Raw genomic sequence first — 18,761 nt, 5'->3', positions numbered from 1 at the left:
ACGACCGATGTCAGAGTTTGGTCCGCATTGCCGGCAGTAAGTCGAATTTGTTTCCTGTGAGGGTCGGACTCCGCCAAGGTTGCCCTTTGTGACCGATTCTGTTCGTAATTTTTATGGACAGAATTTCTAGGCGCAGCCAAAGTGTCGAGGGGGTCCGGTTTGGTGGCCTCAACATTGCATCTCTGCTTTTTGCAGATGATGTGGTGCTGCTGGTTTCTTCAAGCCGTGATCTCCAGTTTGGTTTGCAGCCGAGTGTGAAGCGGTTGGGATGAGGATCAGCACCTCCAAATCCGAGACCATGGTCCTCAGTCGGAAAAGGGTGGAGTGCTCTCTGCGGGTCGGGGATGAGGTCCTGCCCCAAGTGGAGGAGTTCAAGTATCTTGGGGTCTTGTTCACGAGTGAGGGTAGGTTAGAGTGGGAGATCGACAGACGGATCGGTGCAGCGTCTGCAGTGATGCGGACGCTGTATCGGTCCGTTGTGGTGAAGAAGGAGCTGAGCCGAAAGGCAAAGCTCTCGATTTACCGGTCGATCTACGTTCCTGTCCTCACCTATGGTCACGAGCTGTGGGTCATGACCGAAAGAACGAGATCCCGGATACAAGCGGCCGAAATGAGTTTCCTCCGCAGGGTAGCCGGGCTCTCCCTTAGAGATAGGGTGAGAAGCTCGGTCATTCGGGAGGGACTCAGTGTCGAGCCGCTACTCCTCCACGTTGAGAGGAGCCAGTTGAGGTGGCTGGGGCATCTGGTTCGGATGCCTCCTGGGCGCCTCCCTGGGGAGGTGTTCCGGGCATGTCCTACCGGCAGGAGGCCCCGAGGACGACCCAGGACACGCTGGAGAGACTACGTCTCACGGCTGGCTTGGGAACGCCTTGGGATCCCATCGGAGGAGCTGGCTGAAGTGGCTAGGGAGAGGGAAGTCTGGGCTTCCCTGCTAAAGCTGCTGCCCCCGCGACCCGACCCCGGATAAGCGGAATTGAAGACGGAACGGAACGGAACGGAACAAACTTGTTTTGAATCGATGGTTGCAAAGAGAGAACTCAATTTTTGAGAGAATATTGTTGACCAAGATGGATTGTCTTTCAAGATTAATATACCCAGCGTATTGCCTTTCCATACCACACAAATTGATTAAAGTAATTGATACCATAAACTTCAATTTCATTTGGAAAAATTGATCTCATTATATAGGCAAAAATGATATGATACAAAATTACGAAGATGGAGAAGGAAACGCCATAGATTTAGATTCTATGAATGGTATATTAAAACTTAAATGGCTGAAATCGTTGCTGAACAATACTTGCTCTATTTGGCATCACATACCCAACTTGATTTTTGATCAATTGGGAGGAATTCACTTTCTCTTAAAATATGATTTTGAGTTGGATCAATTACCGGTGAAGCTTTTTGACTTCCATCAGCAAGTACTCTTGCACTGGAAACTAGTCTTCTCTTTTTACACCACACACGAGTCCAATATGGAATAATCGATATATAACCATCAATAGAAGATTTTGTTGTTGTTGCAAAGACTGTTTTTCCAAAGGTATATGGGCGGCTGCCCATCTACTAAATGACAAAGGAAGTATTTTACAATATGATGTTTTTTGTGATATTTTTTTTACACAAGTTTCATGTTTTTACATGATAAGTTTCATGTTTTAACATAATATTTATCATTTTAAAATATGGCTCTTGTTTTTCTTTTTCTTGGTGTGGCAGCAATACACTTCCGTAATATACAAACTTGGCAACAGTCAGCAATAAATGTTTCATACATATCAACAATAACTGCCAAGGGAACAGTAGGTCACAGAAAAACAAAAAATAAAAATAAAAATCCAAGGATCAATTATACCATGTTCACATACAATTGTAAATTACATACAAAACAAAAATAAAATAAAACAATTAAAGTAATAATTAAATGACAGTACATAAATGAAATCAGGACATATTCAACTTAATAAAAGAGGTCATTTCTGCAGCATATTATATATTATTTGTACTTTAGGTATTTTAACCAATCTTAGAGACTTAATATCCATCCTTTTATCCAGTTTCTTAACCGCTTGTCCTCACAAGGGTCGCGGGGGTGCTGGAGCCTATCCCAGCTGGCTTCGGGCAGTAGCCGGGGTACACCCTGAACTGGTTGCCAGCCAATTGCAGGAGACTTAATATATATGCCAAATTTGTTTACAAAATTTAGAAAAACGGGATTGGATTTTTGAAACTTTTTCTTGTGAATGAAAAATGTAGCCATAAATAAAATGAGATTTGCAGACATTTCTTCATTCTTGCTTTGAAGTGTAAGTCCAAAAGTTATATGATCTCTGGATAAAGATGGTGGGAATGAAGTAAACATGGGAGTAATCCAAAGACGTGCATCCTCGCACGAACAGACATTGTCTTCAATATTAAATCGTAATCTCAATAATTCTTTAGATGGGTAAATATTATTCATAATTTTGAAATGTGTTTCCTTCATTTGGGGGGCTATTGGGAGATTCAAATACATTGTTCTCAGCTTGTTTACTGTGTGGTAACATCAAATTTATTATGAAGTCCGTTTTTGTTCTGTTTTTCAGGAAACATCATTTTCGTGAGGCATTGTCTTTTAAAACTGTTATTGTATTTTCTATCCAATATCAACAACCCCTGGATCAGAGGTAGGGACAGTTGGTGTTTATTTGTTGATATTTCAATATTTCTCTAGTCAGAAAGATACATTTCTGTGGTATCGCATTTAATAGTCTAATAAAGTCACATTTTGATAGATTAAAATCATCACTATATGTATGTTATTATGAATCTATTTGCCTTTTAGGAATCCAGATTGAGTTTGGTCGATAATATTGGATAACCATGAACAAGTAGCAAAAATGTAAGTTACTTATTTGTAGTCTGAGTTTCTTAGGGTGATAGGTCTTCTGTTTTCAATGCATCTTGGATCTTTATCAGGCCTTGGAATTGAAATAAGAAGCCCATGCGCCATTGTGGGAGGAAGAATACAAGTAGTAAATATTTCTGAAAAAACTAGGTGCAATAATTTTCGTATTTCTTGCCAAAAGTGTTTATAGAAGGCCCCTGTGAGTCCATCAGAACCAGGCGCACGGTTGAGTGATAGGCGATCAACGGCTTTATCAAGTTCTGCCATTGTAATTTGATCATCACAAATTTTCTCATAATCATCATTTATAATAGGAACATGTGCAGCTATATCTTTCAAAAATAGGTCGCAATATTCCTTGCAAAACTTTGAACTGTATAATCTGCTGTATAATTTGAAAAACTTGGGAGAACATTTGCTTTTCATCTGTGACTTCAATATCATCAATAAGTATAAACTTTACACTGTTCTTTCCCTGTCTTTTCTTTTCAAGGCCACAAAAATAGGCTGAATTTCTCTCGACTTCCTCTACCCATTTAGCTCTCGATCTAATAAATGCCCCCTGTGCCCTTTGTGTACAAATGTTATCAAGTTGAGGTTGAAGGTCAAAGATTTTTTTCCTATCATCTTCTGTTGGGTCCAGTTTATTTCAATACATGTTCAGTTGTTTAATTATGGATATGTCGCAGTAATTCTGTGTATGTCTTTGTCTCCCCCTGGCTGTTTTGTATTATTGTTTGTTCAAAAAAAAAAAAAGTGTTGAGTAGGCTTGAAATAAATGAGAACGAGTTAAAATAATAATAATAATAATAATGATAATAATTTGCTTTCTGTTGAACTAATTAATAATGTAAACTGAATACCTCAACTCAATTTGATTTCTAGAGCACTTTAAAAAAAATCGCTGCATGAAAACTGCTGTAGCCTACATGGTGTAAAAATCAGACATATGAAAACAAAAACAATTAAAACATCAAATTAATAACATACAAACAGTAAACACTATCAGATATATAAAAACAAAACAATTAAAACATGTCATATGTTGTGACGCATTGGAAATGTTTTATAGCGGACATTAAATGTAAAAAGGTCCGGTGTATTCCAAATAAGTATGTGCTTACAAATAAGGTGAAGGAATTGATCATTAACATTTTACATAAATATCCAGCCAACCATTATGTGACCAAGTTCAAAAGGGACATTGACACAAGTTGCTCTTTTTGTGGAAACCACCCAGAGACAAATCCACATCTCTTCTGGATCTGTGCACACACTCTGACTTTCTGGAAGGATTTTTGTAGATTTGTTAATGGGCATCTTTACAGACTTTTCGTTGAAATGGGAAAATATAGCCTTACAGATGTTAACAGAGGTCATATATCCCTTGTCCAGCCGCAGTTAAGGTGGAGTCTGAAGATAATCTTCTGTTTCAATTTAATTATAACTGTTTAGATTTAGTCATAACTCTTTTAACTTACTCAGCAAAAATTGATAAGTGTAATAATGTGACCAAATGTTTGAAGATTCTTCCTTCCACATTTTATCACTTAATTAGCCATCTGTTTCGGGGGAGAAAAAGTGTTATAATCAGTTCCTTTGTAAAGTTTTATGAGGTCTAAAATAAGTGCCAGGAAAGTCTGGCAAACTGTGTGTCCGCCTGGTTGATCAGCTGCGGGGGGGGCGGATCGTGGCCGGGCAATGTTTACATAGCAATTGACCATTTGTTATTGTCTTGTGACTCAGAGGGCAGGAAGAGGAAGGGGAGGGGCTTTTTGGGATACTGAAATTATAATGGCGGCTGCAAGTGGGAGGAGCTTTACAGACGCATGGGAAGAACATGGCGTTTGGCCACACATGTGTTTCTGTCCAGAAATTTCTGAATAAATAAAACCTTCGAAGGAAATCTGATTCACCGATCTCAACTCTGATTCTGAAAACAACTTTACGAACACGCGGAAAACTTAAAAGGATCGTTTTCCAACGAGTCCTTGTTAAAGTGAGGCATTTAATTGATTTAGCTTCCGTTCTCAAACTTCTCACACATTTAATCAGAGAATGCTTCTATTAAGCGGGTCTTGTCAAACTGCATTTTTTTGTTTCCATACTGTAATTGATCATTGATTGGCGAATTGAGTCACTTTGAAGTGAATAGAGAACACAACTTCTGGAATGTTATGTGGTTGTATTTGCAGTCCTTACATGTTTTCAAACGGCCTGCATTATAGAAACATATTTACTTCTCTTCTTCTTCTTTTTTTTACCCACCTAGCAACAAGGAGCTGGGTGGAGTACACGATGAAGGCCTATCGACACACCGGTGTGTCTCCTAAGTTATGAAGTACCAATCACTATGACATGGCATGTTTGTTGAAATAATCACGTGTTGAACACAAATGTATTCAATTTCACAAAAGTCTTCGAAATTATTTAAATATGCAGCTGGAAAGAAAACACAGCACCTTTTACATATTTTGGTACGTTACAGCAGTGGTTCTCAAACTTTTTTCAATAATGTATTCCCTGTGAAAAAAAGAATCAGCTAAGTCCCCCGTCACCAGTGTGAAGCATTTTTGGATAGGGGGGTTGGGTGGGGTTGGGGACGTGGCCTAAACCGGAAGTGGGTGTGACAACAACAAAAAAACGGAAAATGGACGTGACCTAAACCAGAAGTGGCCGTTGTTTGGTCAGAAAAGTGGGGCTTACATGATTCGGTAGAAAATTTCAATTTCACTCTTAAAATAAATGGTAAAATAAAGTGTGACATTGATATGGATTGATCAAAAGTTGCTATACTTTTTGTTTATTTGAAAATTATTGCCAACACAGCCTAATTGAGATTTAAATCAGTGCTTTTGATCACAAAAGTAAGAACTATTTTTAAAACAAGCAACGCAACATAGCTGTTCTATTTCAATTGTTTTTTTATTTAATTTTTTTTGTGTTTTACTACCAAACGTTCTTAAATAGAGAGAGAGAGATAGAGAGAGAGAGACTTTGTATTTCATGGTTTACAAGTGCTCAATTTGCCCCGACCAGCACGCACAAATAAGCCGGTGATATTCCTTCTATTATTTCTATTAGAATTCAAGGTAACACATTAATGTGGAAAACTTGGATGAATGGTGGTGTGAAGACATTGTCAGATATATTTTTTTCAAATAAAATACTTTTATTTGATACATTAAAAGATTCATTTGAGCTTAAAGAATCTGAATTATTTAAGTACAGACAGTTGAAAAATTGGATTGAATCGAGTTCCAGTAACAGTAAAGTACCTCTTGGAACAGAGTAATCAGATTTTTTTTTTAAAGTTTTTTATAATTGCTCTTCACAAATCCTTTATTAATGCTAAAAATAGCAATGATTTATTAATTAAAATATATGATGGCTGCGATAGGGACATTAAAGTTTTTATTCCAAAATAAGATGGAAGGAATGTATACAGCTTGCATATTCAGTTACAACTAATGAAAATCTTCGCTTAATCAATAATAAATTAATGAGAAGAATTTATTATAGCAGGGATAAAATTCATAAATTTGATTCATCTTCCCCTCCTACTTGTAGCGATTTATCTAAAAAAAATTGCGCTTAATCATTCCACTGCGAAGCAGATCATCTGCAACTAGAGAACACTGACAATTACTATAATTCTGTCTCGAAGTGGACGACCTTCTAAAATACCAGCAAGAACCACAAGAAAAATGATAATTCAGGTGAAAACCAACCTGTGCATCACATCGAGGGATTTGCAGACCTTTTTTGCTGCATCGAGGACACATGTGCATGCTTCAACAAACAGAAGAAAAGTCCATCGACAAGGCTTTCATGGAAGGCTTGCTAGGTAGAATCCTCTGCTTACAATAAAAAATCAAAGCTGCCCATTTCGACTTTGGACAAACCTGAAGCTTTTTGGAAGTCCCTTCTGTGGACAGATGAGTCCAAAATTGAACTGTTTGGTCACAACTAAAACAGTCATGTTCGGTGAAAAGTCAACACTGCATAACAGCAAAAGAACCTTCTCCCTACAGTGACGCAGGGTGGTGAGAATGTTAAATTCTGGGCTGGCTTTTCATCCTCAGGACCTGGAAAACTCCACATAATCCAGGGAATCATGAATTCAGAGGAATATTGTGAAATCCTGGAACATAACCTGAAGCCGTTCTTTGTGAAGTTAAAGCCTGGTAGAAGATGGATCATGCAACATGACAATAATCCAAAGCATTCCAGCAATACAACCAAGGAATGTCTGAAGAACAACAAGATTCATGATCTGGATGTGCCCAGTTAAAATCCTCACTTAAGTTCTTTCAAAATACAGTGGCGGGACCTGAAGCGGGCAGTTTAGGATAGATGCCCATCCAACCTCTCTCAATTGGCTGCATTTTGCAAGGAAGAGTGGCCAAAATCCTTGCAAAAACTAGATGTGAAAGACTGATAAATCACTAAAGAAAGTGTTTGGATGAAGTTATCATTGCAAAAGGAGGTGATTAAGTGAGAGGTTCACATACCTTTGCACCCATGACTTGTTAAATCAAACAACTTTTGTTTAAGAATGAATGACAATATTATAATTCTTTCATTTAATAAGGTTATTTTTAATATTTTATACAAAAAATCTGACCAACTCTATCTATCTATCTATCTATCTATATCTATATCTATATATACGGATTGCACGCGGGAGAACGGGTCCCTCTCCACCGGCATCCGCTCGTTCTGCGCTTGGAGGAACGGAGGTTGGACGGCCCCAGCCGCGGGGGGACTTGCGCCCCGCTCTCGATCGCTGCAGCGACGCTCAGAACAAGACAGGTGCGTTACAACTTCCAAGTTTCAATGATCAACGTGTCATGCAATTCACATTTGTTTTTCCCCCTGAATTTCCAAAACAGCTTGGATGAAATTGAAAATGCATGCTATCCCTTTCCTGATTAAAATACAAACAAACAAACAGTGAGTTTATGAGTGACAAATTGGCAGGATGATCATTTTTTTAAATACACATTCTTAGGTTAACAACTTTAATATTTAAGTAGCCCTTATGTATAATATATATATATATATATGTGTGTGTGTGTGTGTATGTATGTATGTATGTATAATTTTTTATCCTAAAAAACAGGTAAAACCCTGCTATGTATCTCTTCCCTTTAGTAGGGCAGCATGGCTTTTTTTTTTCTCAATGTAACCTATTGTTCCCTACAAATACCACAACATTAATTTACTAGGCACATGCACTTCAGGGCTCTGCGATGATTTATACTTCTGAGTTAGGGAGCATTTGGCGCGTCAGCTCCACTTCTTTTCTTTAATATTACCTTTTCTGCGCCACTCGTTTACTTTTCTGCTATCTGACTTTACTTTTGACAAGACCGGACAAGTGTGTATTGCTTAAAATAAAAAAAGAGAGCAATGATGATGACATGTCAAATCGGTAAAATTACCAATTCTATTTAAAAAAAAAAAAAGAATACGAAGGATTCAATGCTCGAGCCGAGGTCACATTCAACCAACCAAGTCATTAAGAAGAAAATCTTTATTTTTAGAATTGAACGCGATTGGCAAGTATGAGTATCTTGTATTGACACATCAACAACCACATGATGATCATTACGATTAATGCAGGTGTGTTGTATTCACAAACAGTAACAGGTTATTCAGGTGGGCAGGGTGGTGGTCCAGGTGGGTCGTTTCAGAGCAACTGGTGTTGGCCAGGTAGGTCCTGGTGGAGGCCAAAGTGGTGGTCCAGGTTAAATGTTTTTATCAGACAGATGGTCTGGGTGGTTGTCCAGGTTGGCAGGGTTCTAGTCCAGGTGGGTTGTTTTCATCCAGAGTAACCGGTGATGCCAGAGGTTGTTCTGGTGCTGTGTTGGAGGCAGGTTGGCAATTTGGTGTCCAGGTGGGCAATTTTCATCTGCAGTAACAGGGGGTAAAGGTGGCCCTGGTTGTTAAATTGATTGATCAACAAATTATTGTTAAGACGGCGTGTCTGATGGTGGCCCAGGTGGATCAGATGGACCAGATGGACCATGACATGGACCATATGGACCATGATATGGACCATATGGACCATATGGATTTGGTTGCGGTGGCCAATATGGACTAAGTGGTGGTGGCCCAGGTGGCCCGGGTGGTCCTGGTGGCCCAGGTAGTCCACTTCCTGGTGCTCCAGTTGGTCCAGGTGGTCCAGGTGGTCCAGGATCACCATTAATTCCATTTGTTCCATCTGTGCCATTATAGCCAGGTGGACCTTGTGGCCCAGGTGGTCCTGTAGCACCATTTAGTCCTGGAAGACCGTCAGTTCCATTTGTTCCTGGTGCACCGTTTGTTCCATCTGTTCCTGGTGGTCCTGGTATTCCTGTTGGTCCTTGTGGTCCTGGGGGTCCTGGTGGTCCTGGGTGTCCTGGGTCTCCTGGTGGTATTGGTAGTCCTGGTGGCCCAGATGGTGGCCCAGATGGTGGCCCAGATGGTGGCCCAGATGGTGGCCCATTGTCATCTGGAGTAACATCTTGTCTCCTTATTCTAGGAGAGATACAGCTGGCTCCTGCGATAAAGAGTTAATGTCTGTATTACATGGTGGCCTTTCACTTAATCTTTGTTACTTGGTAGTTGAGAGTTTGTTGACTTACCAACCAGGAGAAAGGCAACAGTAAACACCTTGAGAATGATCATCGTGGCTGATAATGTCCTGAAAGGTAGTAAAAGGGAAAGGTAAATGTACATCTAGAGCAAGTCCATCAGGCGTACATGATGGGCTGCTTGGATAGTGACAGGTTGTCGAGGCTCTGGTTCAATGTTTGCCACAACTGTCATGAGGAAGAGGGCTGACAGTTCTCTGCCAATCTTAATTAATGTCAGCGCTGTCAGACGAAATTTTCATATCAACCAAAACCACTACTTATCAGCAATTACATTTTTTTGTTTGATTGCTAAATAATTGTTTATTTATTATAATGTCATTGATTCACAAGGTTATCTTATAATATACTAGAAGGTAAGTGCATATTACACCAACTTTAAAATCTTTGCATTGGCTGTATGTGTGTTTCAGGTTTGACTTTAAGGTATTTTTTTTAAGTGCCTTAATAGTTTTGGGCCTTTATATCTTTCCCTGCATCCACTGCTCTGTCTTTTTATGTGTTATGTACAGCACCTTGTGATTGTTGTGAAGTTGCTATGTAAATAAAATTGAGGATGTTTAAATTGCTGTCCCTGTCAACTTCTTCTGACTTTCAGTCCGCTTTATGCATCACTTTCCATGGCCAAACCCAGAAAACAGGTTAGCGGACTTCCAGTGTATGCCATGATGATAAACATGATGAATAGGACATATGAGATATGGTCATCTCTGGGCGCGCTCAAAGACATCCTATGTAAATCAAAAGACGATGTAGATGTTTCAAGTTACTACAGGTTACCTGCCTCGGGGCTCCGCCAGGTACCTGATTCAGAAGGAAGTCTGGAGCAATCAATTTTTTTTGTACTTCACTATTTATGCTCACATCTGGGTGATGAAAAGCGGCTCTCGTGTCAGTCTCCACTATATCATATGTTTCTTGTCTATTGTAACATTTCCATCATTATGATAATAGAGGAATGATTATTTTGTGCAAGTTATGTTCTTGACATTATTTAAAAAATCTGGAAATTCAGACAAATTATCTTGGAAGTGAAATTCTGCAACTCCTGTAAGATGATCCACATAAGACAAAATTTCAAGAAACTTTGTTACTGTGCCTTTTTTAAATCTTCAGTGCACAAACTTTTCAACTTCATTCGACAAGCTTCCCAAAAGTGCATGAAGGAATGTCCACTTTGACCTGAGTCCAAATGCATATACAGTATTTCACTTGATTCTACAAAGTGCAAGACCAAATACTACTGACATGGATGCTGTCTTCCCTGAAAACACTTCAAGATGGAGAAGGTACTCACCACGCTCAATCAAGTTTGGTCTTGAAGTCGCTCTCGGCTCCTCTGCTGCCTTACAGCTGTTAACAGAGGTCTTATATCCCTTGTCCAGCCGCAGTTAAGGTGGAGTCCTTGTTAAGGTGAGGCATTTAATTGATTTCGCTTTCGTTCTCAAACAATAAATCAGTGAAAGGCTTTTATTAGGCGAGTCTTGTCAAACTGCATTATAGAAACATGTTTACTTCTCTTCTTCTTCTTTTTTTTACCCACCTAGCAACAAGGAGCTGGGTGGAGTACACGATGAAGGCCTATCGACATACCGGTGTGTCTCCTAAATTATGAAGTACCAATCACTATGACATGGCATGTTTGTTGAAATAATCACGTGTTGAACACAAATGTATTCAATTTCACAAAAGTCTTCTAAATTATTTAAATATGCAACTGGAAAGAAAACACAGCACCTTTTACATATTTTGGTACGTTACAGCAGTGGTTCTCAAACTTTTTTCAATAATGTATTCCCTGTGAAAAAAAATTTCAGCTAAGTCCCCCGTCACCAGTGTGAAGCATTTTTGGATAGGGGGGTTGGGTGGGGTTGGGGACGTGGCCTAAACCGGAAGTGGGTGTGACCCCCCAAAAAACGGAAAATGGACGTGACCTAAACCTAAAGTGGGCGTTGTTTGGTCGGAAATAAGTGGGACTTACATGATTCGGAAGAAATTTTCAATTTCACTCTTAAAATAAATGGTAAAATAAAGTGTGACATTGATATGGATTGCTACAATTTTTGTTGATTTGAAAACTATTGCCAAAACAGCCTAATTGAGATTTAAATCAGTGCTTTTGATTACGAAAATAAGAACTATTTTTCAAACAACTTTCAACTCAGAAAATGTTTGCATAAATAAATATTTACTGAACAGTCTGAGAATTGAGATTCTGTGTTTTTTCATCACAATAATAAAGTAACTATTTAAGAACAAGTTTTTTATAAACTCAGAAAAAAAACATTTGAAAATAATTTGTAATACTGCTGAATACAGCACCTGCAGTAGGAAATAATGATGAACTACGCAACATAGCTGTTCTATTTCAATAGTTTTTTTATTACATTTTTTTTGTGTTTTACTACCAAACGTTCTTAATTAGAGAGAGAGAGAGAGAGAGAGAGAGAGAGAGACTTTGTATTTCATGGTTTACAAGTGCTCAATGTGCCCCGACCAGCACGCACAGTTAAGCCGGTGATACGAGGTTCCCCGCGGGCACCGACATCCGCTAGTTCTGCGCTTGGAGGAACGGATGTTTGACGGCCCCAGCCACGAGGGGACTTGCGCCCCGCTCTCGATCGCTGCAGCGACGCTCAGAACAAGACAGGTGCGTTACAACTTCCAAGTGTCAATGATTTGCGTGTCATGCAATTCACATTTGTTTTTCCCCCTGAATTTCCAAAACAGCTTGAATGAAATTGAAAATGCACTCTAATATCACTTTCCTGATTAAAAAACAAACAAACAAACAAACAGTGAGTTTATGAGTGAAAAATGGGCCATCCTGGCAAGATGATCCTTATTTTAAATACACATTTTAAGGTTAACAACTGTTAAGGCGAGCAGGTCGCGGAAATGGCTCTTGTAGTTCAAATAAACGATGTCTTCAAAGGTGCTTCTTTAGCCTCTTCTCAGGGCATATTTATTTCTGCTCAACAACTCGAGGCGGCACGGTGAAACAGCAGCCGTGGCCAAGAGTACAACACGCAACTCACAACCGAAGAAGTAAAACTAAAATAGGCAGACAGCGCTCCACTTCTTGAAATAAATAAAATAAAAGCCTCATTTTTGCACAGGGAGTAAGAGCGTAACTGCGTAACACCCCCACTCGCTGTTAGCTCATTGGGTAAAATTTAACATTTTCAATAAATCCCATTTCCATTAAGACGCTTTTACATGCCAAACATTTTCTGAGCAAAACATTTTAACTTTTGTTTTGTAGCTGGTTTTGTCAAAGCATCAGCAATCATCCCATCTGTAGGACAATATTCCAAAATGACCTTTCCAGTGGTTACAATGCTTCTGATGAAATTATGTTTCAAACCAATATGTTTGCATCGTTGTCTTTGAACAGGATTCTTTGTAAGTCCTATTGCACCTTGGTTGTCTTCATACACTTTTGATTTTGTGTATTCATAACCGTCTAAACCTTTTAGTAGCTGTTTTATGTACAGGCACTCCTGTATAGCCGAAGCTAAAGCTATGTACTCTGCTTCACAGGTGGAGAGTGCTACTGTCTGTTGTTTTCTAGTTTTCCAAGAAATAAGTGAACTTGCTTCACTTAGGCTGACACAGTATCCTGACGTGCGACGTCTGTCTGTGTCGTTTGATGCCCAACTTGCATCACAGTCAATCTTTAGACCGAGTTTTTCTGTTGTGTCCTTGTTAAAGGATTGTCCAAGTTTAGTTGTACCTTTAAGATATCTAAACACATGCTTCACTGTCTTCCAATGTTCTATGTTTGGTTCACTAAAATGTTGAGAGAGTTTACTGACAACAAAGTTAATGTCAGGTCTAGTGCATGTGGAAAGGTAGATCAAACTCCCCACTGCCTCTCTGTACCGTCTGGGTTTCAACTTTTCTGCATCTTCTGTATGATCCAATTTTGGTTCAAAAGGTGTTTCTCTCGGTTTACATTTTTGCATTTCTAACCTTTCCAATATCTTTTCCACATATCTCTCTTTTGACATTTTGACTTGTCAATTTGTTTAATCAAATTCTATTCCCAATAAATGTTTTAGTCTTCCTAAATCTTACATTTTGAACCTCTGTGTTAACATTCTTTTCACATCAAGCATTGCTTTGTCATTGTTAGCAGCTAGAATAAGGGCATCTACCCATACAATGAGGATTACTTTTTGACCATCTTTCTCCCCAGTGTACACACAATGATCTGCAGCATTTTGCACAAAATCATTTTGATACAAGTACGAGTATAACACAGCATTCCAGTTTCTGCCTGATTGCTTGAGTCCATACAGAGATTTGTTTAATCTACATACACATTTCTCACCGGTTTTTGATTTTTTTTCTCATAACCTTCTGGTTGCTCTAGGAAAATCTCACAACCAATGGGTGCGTGTAGATATGCCGTTTTAACGTCCATCTGATGTAAGATCAGGTCCTCGTGCGCTGCCTTCTGCATGAGAACTCTGACGCTTGTCATGTCAGCTGCGGGTGAGAATGTCTCTTCGTAGTCCGTTCCAGCCCGCTGGTTGTATCCCTTAGCAACAAATCTTGCCTTGTACCTGTTTGATCCGTCTGTCTCCATTTTAACTGCATAGACCCATCTTTCTCCTAATGCTTGTTTACCTTGTGGTAGATGAGTTAGTTGAAATGTCTCATTTTCCTCCAGTGAATGCATCTCTTCATCCATGGCACTTTTTCAGTGTTTTGACTTGGATGATGTTACTGCCTCTTGATAGGTTTTCGGTACGTCGCACACTGCTCGGTAACAGAAATCAATACAAGTTTGTAGTTTGTCCATCAAAGTCTTGTAAGTAAGCTGGTTTCTGTTTTGCTCTTGGTGGATCCCTTCTAATCACACTTTCAATATTGCCATCTACTTGCTCAATCTCAATCTTTTCATTTGACACATCCGGTATGATTTCTGCAATATTCTCAGGTTGATTTTCTTCCTTCTCTCTTGCATCAGAACATCCATCATCGTGACATAGATAACTGTTGGCTGGAACTAGAACAGAAGGATTGTAATAACCTCAGACTTCTATATTTACTCTTTATTAAAACATCGATAAAGCGACACAATTGTTTTAAAAACCCAATGATTTCCGCCACCCTGACTGCCTCGTGGAAGGCACTAGAAATTACAAAAGCCCAAGTGGAGCCCTGCAGGCTTTCTCCCCTATGGCATAACTCCAACTTTTAACTTAACAACCAATCGTTTTATTTAGGTGTGTGGGAGCAGAAAGGAATTACACATCTCCACCATTTTTTCACAGATAATATGTTTATATCATATACATCCTTGCTCCAAAAATATAAAATAAAAAACGGTCATTGTTTACATTATCTGCAAGTTAAAAGTATGATAAAGAAACAAATTCCAACATTACAGTAACACACAGCAGGAGCTCTGTTGCTCAGGGCAAAGCAATCACCATACCCAGTCAAGTATGTTCTTGGAGAACAGCTTGACTTTTCCGATGTTGTCGGTCTTGCTCTGAAGTTTTCTATTTTGGTTCACACCTGCTAATGAAAGCCACAACATGCTTTGCACACCCATAGGAACGGCCACGCCATCATTAGGGTGAGGTATTTTATTGAGTTTTCATTTGTGCTCACATTGGTACAAATGGTGGTTTCTATTAGGCGGGTCTTGCCTAGCTACATTTGCTCTTTGTAATTGCATGTAGTAATGAATTAATTACCACAGCCAGTGCGTGTGTTCTCATCTGGCAGGATTCCATTTTCTCAACAGCCTTGTCTTCTTGCTACGTTGACTTTTTTTCATGAGCTTGGCGGTCGTGATGGGCCTCCTGGCATTTTCCGGCCCCCATAAAATGGCACAGTCAATTAGATCGCCAGGTGTGCAGCAAAAACAATCAAATTTCACATGGTCCAAATATGAAATATGCTTATTCTTATTATATAGTATTGTAACACTCGAGACCATATTTTGAAAGTCTTGGGTTTCTCTCATACTTGAATCCCAAAAGTCTTGGGCTTGTCCTTGTCTCAGACTGGCCACTTCCCTGTTAACATACCCATGTGGAGCCCCTGTGGGTTGGAAATGGGCTGGTGAATGGGTCCAATCTGGGTTGCCCAGCAGGGTGCTAGTTAATTTTGGCCAGGGATTTCATGGTGGCACCATGTGGGCAAGCTCAGATGAGCTCATGGTGGGCTAAAATCTACATGGGTTTGGAATGGACTGGTGAATAGGCCCCATCTGTGTCCCAGTTACCAGTTGACTCCCAAAAAAATGACTGCCGTGACATTGTGATCTGTAGGAAGAGCAGGGAACAGGTGGAAAAGCTAGAGGTGTGGAGGTTTAACCTGGAAAGGAAGGGAATTAAGGTTAGCCGGAGCAAGGGCGATTATCTGTGTGTGAATGGGAGGGACCCAAGTGGAAGAGTGAGGTTACAGGGAGAAGAGACCAAGAAGGTGGAAGATTTAAAGTATTTAGGGTCCACAGTTCAGAGCAATGGAGAGTGTGGAAAAGAAGTGATGAAGCGTGTGCAGGCAGGCTGGAACAGGTGGAGAAAAGTATCAGGTCTGATGTGTGAGTAGAAGAGTTTCAGCTAAAATGAAAGGAAAAGTTTATAAAACTGTGGTGAGACGAGCAATGTTGTTTGGACTGGAGACAGTGCCACTGAGGAAAAGACAGGAGGCAGAGCTGGAGGTGGCAGAGATGAAGATGCTGAGGTTCTATTTGGGAGGGACCAGGATGGATAGAATCAGGAATGTGTCACGATGAGCTGGTGGGGAAGGACTCAAGTGCAGGGAGGCAGGAGAACCACGGCAGGGATGCATGGAATACTGAACACAATTTATTTAACAAAAAACACTAACAGGGGCACTGGGTAAAACTCTAAATAAACAAGACCAACAAAGTTCTGAAAAAAAATTACAAGTGTGGTGACAACAACAATGATCCAACAAAGACTGAACAAAACCAGGAAACTAAGACGGAAGCAAAGCTGGCTTCGTTCCTCAAACAAATCTCGTACACAAAGAAGCATTTCAAGACACCGAGGACGTTTAACGGCTGTAATGTATATGTCAAGTCTGGCATTGCATTGCACATACAATAAGTCAACTAGCTGATGACACCACCCTGTTTTTGAAAGATGAAGCCCAAATTCCCATAGCTCTGCGTACAATCATCATTATTCAAGAGCCTCTGGTCTACAACTAAATTTAAATAAATGTGAACTATTTGCCCTGAAAGAACAGCCTCTGCAGTTATTATATATAATATTTTTATATATAAAAATGACAGCTAGTGAGAGAGGAGCGCTGGAGCGTCTGATACGGATAATAAGGAACTAAATCCAAGTTATGTTCGTGTCCGGAAATTTTTTTATTATCTGTACCGGATACTCGTGTTGGACGGATATCCGGCTCATCCCTGCCTAATTGCTACTCCCATGGCTTCTTGGCTGTCTTGTGGATGCTACAAACTTGTCTTAAAACGTATTTCAAAATAAAAGTCCTAAATGTATTTATTTTTTTCCATTATCGGACAAACTTATCCATCAATAACCCATTTCACAGAGGGTTTCTTTTCCCCACTTTCCCTTGGGGCTGCCCATACCTTAATGGCATTTCTGTCACACTGAGCAGTGCACACTGAAGGGGATACAAACGCCAACATGCATTACCGCGGTTGGACGGCAGGGTCCAAATCTCTACCTTCGGCCAAATTCATACCTTATATTGAATACTGTATAGTGGATACCATCTCTATCGTGCACCTTTACTAACCGCATTCAGATCACTCTTTTACAGTTTTTCAAATGTCTTGAAACTGAGATTACATTTTAAATATTCCATGGATAAATCCCAAAACCACCTTGCAATTGGTGTCAACCGAATGGCATTTCTCATTGCTTTCATCAAATTGCCAATGTCTTAGGATATGTCTCAATTGCCTCAGTGGATCTGTGCAAATGGTTGTGTACATTTAGCCAACAGTTAGCACAATGTGCCCACATTTAACACATTTTCCAAATGAAAACACCTTGCTGATCGAACTGGATTAGTTGTTTTTCAGTCTAATGGCTATCCTCTCCAAAACATGTTAGCAGGATTTTAGGTGTGTAAGTCATAATATGCTAAATCATCTGTTCAATTGTCAAAATTAGTCACGCATATCAGAGGGGATCAGTGTAGAGTATGGTTGAGACATTCACGCTGTTTTTTCCCTCGCTGCATTGCAAGGGAAAATATCCACTGCGACGTGGATGAAAACCTTTGGCCAAACAGAAAGCAGCGTATGGATGGACAAGAGGGGGAAGGTGACGATAGTTGACTGCGCAGTAAATTCTGTACAGTACATTTGACTCTATTTAGAGTGGGACCAAATAGACTCAGTTTTAGAGTAATATTCACACTTGGAAGAGAGTAAAATAAATAATTGGAAAAAATAATAATACAAGTCACTCAAGGGTTGAGGAACCTTAAGGTTGGGAGACGGCCGCAGTACCACCTGAGCTACGCTACTTTTACTGTTTACTTTGCAAGATGTTTTTGGTCTCGGAGTTCTGAAGATTCCAGCTAACACAAGCAATATATTACAGTAACACACAGCAGGAGCTCGATCGGCTGTCTCCCAAGCTAAAGGTCAAAAGTTTGTTCCTCAACCCTTGAGTGGCATTTATTTTTATTTTTTTCAGTTCTTTTACACTCTTCTAAGTGTAAACATTACTCTAAAACTGAGTCTATTTGGTCCCACTCTAAATAGAGTAAAATTTACTTGACAGAATTTACTGCGCAGTGAAAGTGTTACAGTAGTTGGTTCTTCATTTATGCTGTGCACTAGATATAATTTTAGTTATTAGTTTTTCATAAATATACATAATTCGATTTACACTTTCTTTTGTTGCACTCTAATGTGTAAGTAACTTTGAAAGAATAAAAGTGTTGCAATTTCCTTGACTGTGAGTGGAGTATGTCAAACGGCAAAATTTGAAAACTGCTCTTGTAAAAAAAAAAAAATCCTCTCTGTTTTATATATAATTATATTTTGTTAGTGGCACCTCTGTTGTTGTGACAATACATCTAATGATTTTGACTTGCAGTGCTCACAGAATGCCAAAGGGACGATGCATTGTGGGGGCACTGGCTACTTGTATGACATAGAAATTAGATTTTCACACATACACTGCAAAAAAGACTGTAGAAATTTTAAGAAAGAAATATAGTAAAATAAGAAACATATTACT

The 18,761-nt window shown here is 39.5% G+C and overlaps 1 protein-coding gene across 1 annotated transcript; it reads right to left on the bottom strand.

Moving 5' to 3' along the window:
• Positions 1–8,438: 8,438 nt before the first annotated feature.
• Positions 8,439–10,985, bottom strand: LOC147176330 (uncharacterized). The gene is made up of 3 exons (XM_086072750.1): positions 10,829–10,985; positions 9,523–9,581; positions 8,439–9,437 (listed from the first exon to the last, which is right to left on the bottom strand). Exons 2-3 carry the CDS (start codon positions 9,563–9,565, stop codon positions 8,869–8,871), a joined length of 612 nt encoding a protein of 203 aa, XP_085928876.1. The 5' UTR covers positions 9,566–9,581; positions 10,829–10,985; the 3' UTR covers positions 8,439–8,868.
• Positions 10,986–18,761: the final 7,776 nt, after the last annotated feature.

The sequence above is a fragment of the Leptonotus elevatus genome, chromosome 4 (genome assembly GCF_054856555.1).
Source record: "Leptonotus elevatus isolate MCC_2025b chromosome 4, RoL_Lele_1.0, whole genome shotgun sequence".
Classification (NCBI taxonomy): Eukaryota; Metazoa; Chordata; class Actinopteri; order Syngnathiformes; family Syngnathidae; genus Leptonotus; species Leptonotus elevatus.
This window is presented reverse-complemented; position numbering and strand designations above follow the sequence as displayed.

Excerpts from the sequence above, each read along its gene's own strand:
- LOC147176330 (XM_086072750.1), bottom strand. The coding sequence starts at position 9,565 with ATGATCATTCTCAAGGTGTTTACTGTTGCCTTTCTCCTGGTTG. Across the intron at positions 9,438-9,522 it reads TGTTGCCTTTCTCCTGGTTG|GAGCCAGCTGTATCTCTCCT; the intron begins GTAAGTCAACAA and ends TCTTTATCGCAG.